This window comes from Phascolarctos cinereus, unplaced genomic scaffold, assembly GCF_003287225.1.
Source record: "Phascolarctos cinereus isolate Bilbo 61053 unplaced genomic scaffold, phaCin_HiC Scaffold_5;HRSCAF=322, whole genome shotgun sequence".
NCBI classification, from domain to species: domain Eukaryota; kingdom Metazoa; phylum Chordata; class Mammalia; order Diprotodontia; family Phascolarctidae; genus Phascolarctos; species Phascolarctos cinereus.
In genome coordinates this window covers 447,434,626-447,438,513 of record NW_027555958.1, presented here as the reverse complement: position 1 = coordinate 447,438,513, position 3,888 = coordinate 447,434,626, and the positions used below count along the sequence as shown (strand labels likewise).

The 3,888-nt window shown below is 51.1% G+C and overlaps 1 protein-coding gene across 1 annotated transcript; it reads right to left on the bottom strand.

Annotated features, from left to right (window-relative positions):
- Positions 1-1,664: 1,664 nt before the first annotated feature.
- Positions 1,665-3,449, bottom strand: TMEM69 (transmembrane protein 69). The gene is made up of 2 exons (XM_020987603.2): positions 3,316-3,449; positions 1,665-2,583 (listed from the first exon to the last, which is right to left on the bottom strand). The coding sequence occupies exons 1-2, from the start codon at positions 3,355-3,357 to the stop codon at positions 1,912-1,914; spliced, it is 714 nt and encodes a 237-aa protein (XP_020843262.1). The 5' UTR covers positions 3,358-3,449; the 3' UTR covers positions 1,665-1,911.
- Positions 3,450-3,888: the final 439 nt, after the last annotated feature.

Genomic DNA, 3,888 nt, shown 5'->3' with positions numbered 1-3,888 from the left:
TGCGCTGGTTGTCTTTTTTGGGGTGGCTGGGTGTTAGAAATCGAGGCTCCACCTTGAGTCAAGACCTCCGTCCCTTTGTGCACCGTTCAGCATGGGAAGATACTTCCAGAAGGCCTAAACGAATGTGTGAGAAAATGACCTGGGTTTTTGTTGCTAAAAAGCTCTGCCTTCCTTCGTTGGAAGCCAAACTTGGGAACACTCACTGACCACGACATACCTCAATGGAACAAAAGGCCAGGTCATCCAGAGGCCAGGGCATAAGTCACCCAAAGGGGTCATTACCTTGAAAAGGCTTGGGTAATCAAGAGAGAAGCCCATCGCCGGTTTTGGTCTTATTCTGGCCTAAGTTTGCAAAACATGATCCCACTGGGGTCATCTTGTCTTAATTCTTCCTTCTCATATACTTCACCCACACAGGAAAGCCCTTGGATAGCTTCTCCTAAAGGGAGAAGACAGAAGGGCTGTGGAATCCTCAGAGACACAAACATGTGATGGGAGCCAGGGGGGCCACTAGGGTTTGGCCTGGCAGCCACATCTCAAGGCAAAGGCCTAAGGAATAATGGTGCCTTCTAATTAAAACAAGATACTGATGGAATGAGTGTATGCTATTATGTTTCCTCCTTTATGTAAATTCTGTAGCCGATTCTGGGACACAGTACGACTTTGCTTGGAGCAGCTCGCCACTAGATTTCCTTAGCTGTGGCTAAAGGGAAACTTTTTTTTTAAGCCAGTTGGGGTTAAGTGACTTGCCCAGGGTCATACATCTAGTATGTGTCAAGTGTTTGGTCTGAGGCCACATTTGAACTCGGGTACTCCTGACTTATGGGCCGGTGCTCTATCCACTGCGCCACCTAGCTGCCCCTTGGGAAATCTATTTTTTTAAAAAGTATGGCATATCAGAACAAGTCAAAAAATTTTTGTCCCCAAATTTTTCAATGCCATTTGCTTAATAAACTACCCAACTCAAGAAAGCTGTCTTATGCCAGGCTTTGCCCAGCTACCTGCTCCATCATCCCTCCTGGAAGGCTTAGGAGCTCTGACGATTCCTCTGGTTCACTGTGGGAAGGGGGTCAGAAGGAAGCCATTAGATGAAAAGGGTACCTCATCAAGGACCCTTGTCTGTCCTTTATATGTCTCAATAAGGCTGTTGGTCTGGGGTTTCTGTTAGAAAATGGACAGACCTCAGATCTTACAATCAGCACCTCCACAAGAATTTCTGGAATTTGAAGGGAACCAAAGTTTATACATATTTCCACCAAAACAATAAAACTAAATGCATCACTCCATAGTGAAGTATTCCATACACACTCAATTCTTCCTTCCCTTCCCCCCCAAGAAGTGCCATTACTTGAGAACCAAATCAAGATCCTTTGCTTTCACTAAGAGAGCCCCAGGCCGGTAGTCTTCAGGTTTTGTAGCTTTCCCCACTGGCAATCAGGGTCTCTTTGATGATGTGTGGCCTTCCACAAAGAGATCAATGCTTCTGCCTTGTGGCAGAAAGGAATTCCATGTGGAAGAAGTTCAGATCAAGAACCCAGCTTAAATGACCAGGCAGAACAAATGCCAAAGGTCAATTCCCAAGAGCATCCTATGGAAACACAGGTCTCAAATGCTAACAAGTAACCAGGTGTTCCCTCCAAGGAGCCAAAACAACCTAGCCAAAAGATGCTTTGTGGTCTTTATTTGATCTTTTAAAAACTCTTTACAATTTACTTATAAACAGCAGAAAGAAACTTGTGAGCACCAGCCTACAGACAAACTTGCCAGTACTGTGGGCCACAGCCTCAGGCAACTAATGAAAGGACAAGATTTCCAGAGCAGGACAGTCACCAGATGCAGGAATTACAAAGAGAAAACAAGAAGGAGGATCTTAATAGCCTGCCTGCTCACAACGGGCCAGGAGAGTGAGCTTCACTCAGTATGACCAGGCTGCTTAGGGCCAGTTTCTGGATAAAAATCTTTGATTATCAAAGTGGCTACAAATGAAAAAAATGCCACGAGAGTCACTACTATTCTCAAGGCTTTGAACCAGTTAGGATAATGGGGCAGGAGGAAGACTTCATTGTGTAATGCCACCCCAAAGCCCATGATCACCAGGACGATGGCTTCAGTGAGTCCCTCAGAAATAAGGAAGGCATACCAGGAAAACACCAGTGGGGCCCCACTGCAGACTAAATTCCTGATATCCGGCTTGGCTGGACTGTCCTCTGGCAGAGTGAACCCCCACCTGACCCCTCCCAGGAAAGACAGGAAGCTGGCTCCATAAGCCATCTGAGTAAATGCCAGTACTGGTATATAGGTCTTGGTCATCATCATGATCAGGGGTGGGGCCACAAAGGGGACCAATCCAGTCAAAGCAACATAGAGGGCTGGCTTTGGGGTGTCAGGCAGGTAGGTCAGAGTGGGTGGTAGCCTTGTGGAGACCACTGGGACCTTCTTCTTGAAGCAGCAGGAAGACGTGTGATATTCTTTACCCCCATCCTCAGACCCTGGCCTGGACGGGAGGAGCCAAGGTTTCAGAGAAAAAGGGGGGACATTCTGCCTCCTAGAAACCCGTACCACAGATGGAGAAGTCTTCAGGATCTGCAAGAGAATTAAGGAAGATTAACCAAACAAAATACTTAGCCTACCAGCCCCTTCTTCAGATCTCCACGAGTGCAAGCAGGAGGCCTAGGTGACGACTCTCGAGGGGATCAGCCCTGACATTAAGCAGCCTGCCCACAAGGAGGCAATTACTTCTGCCACAGGTACCCGAGACCCCGCAGCTCCTTACCAGGCTCAGGGCCCTGGGCCTGGAGTTAGGAAGACCTGAGTTCAAATCCTGTCTTAGACACTTCCTAGCTGTATGACCGTGGGCAGGTCACTTAATAGGTTTGCCTCAACTTCTTTATCTGTAAAATGGGCACAATAACAGCGCCTATCTGCTAGAGTTGTTCTATCTGTACAGGGCTTAGCAAACCTTAAGGCGTATGTAAATGCTATTACTAAGGAGGAGGGGTGCCCCCCTCCCCCGTCCCGGCGGCTGGTGACCAGCGTAGTTCGCACCCGGGGCTGACCCTCGGAGGGAGAGGCCGCGGGGCCGGCCTTTCTTTCCCTCCGCCAGCTCCGTAACCTGGAATTTTTGAGCAGTTCAGCCCAACCGGCGGGACCTGGCCTCGTATGCATGATTCCGCACCCAGGGTCCCCCATCTAGGCATGGGAAGGAGGCTTTTCCCCAAGTCCCCAGGGCCAGACTCGGTCCTCCCCCGGCGGGGGTCACTGCAGGAACCAGCGAGGCATGGGTGGGCAGGGGACCAGAGCGACACGGGCGCTTACCTGGGAAGGCGCCCGACAGCAGGCACGGAGAAGGCGGAGCATGGTGGCGGTGGCCGCCAGCAAGCGGGGCGAGCCGCTTCCGGTTCCGGCGCTCAGGAGAAAGCAGCGCGGGTGGGAACACGGCCCGTGCCTCGTGGTTCCCGGGGTCGCTTCCGGGAACGTTTTGGGCTCCAGGGTTCTTCTGGTTGCTGTTCCCGAGGGCGGAACTTGAATGAGGGGCGGAGTCAGGGCAATCCGGAAAAGATTCAGTGGGCTTGTGACCCGGCTCAGCACCCAGGATTCAGGATCACAACTCTGCCTTCAAGGAGCTTACATTCTAACAGTCTGGGAGAAATGGAACCACCCCAATCCTCAGACCAGTGTGAACGAAGCACCTTCCCCATTTTCCGACTAGTCTATGCGCATGCGCGACTCCGAACCACAAGTCCCGAAAGGCAGCGCGGCGCGCTCAGCGGGGCAGCGTTTAGAGAACGCCGCGGAAGCAGGCACTGGAGGCGGAAGACAGTATGCGGAGAGCGCATGTGCAGTGGTGCAAACGCATGCGCAGAGTTGGCGCCGATAGGCTTTCTCGTT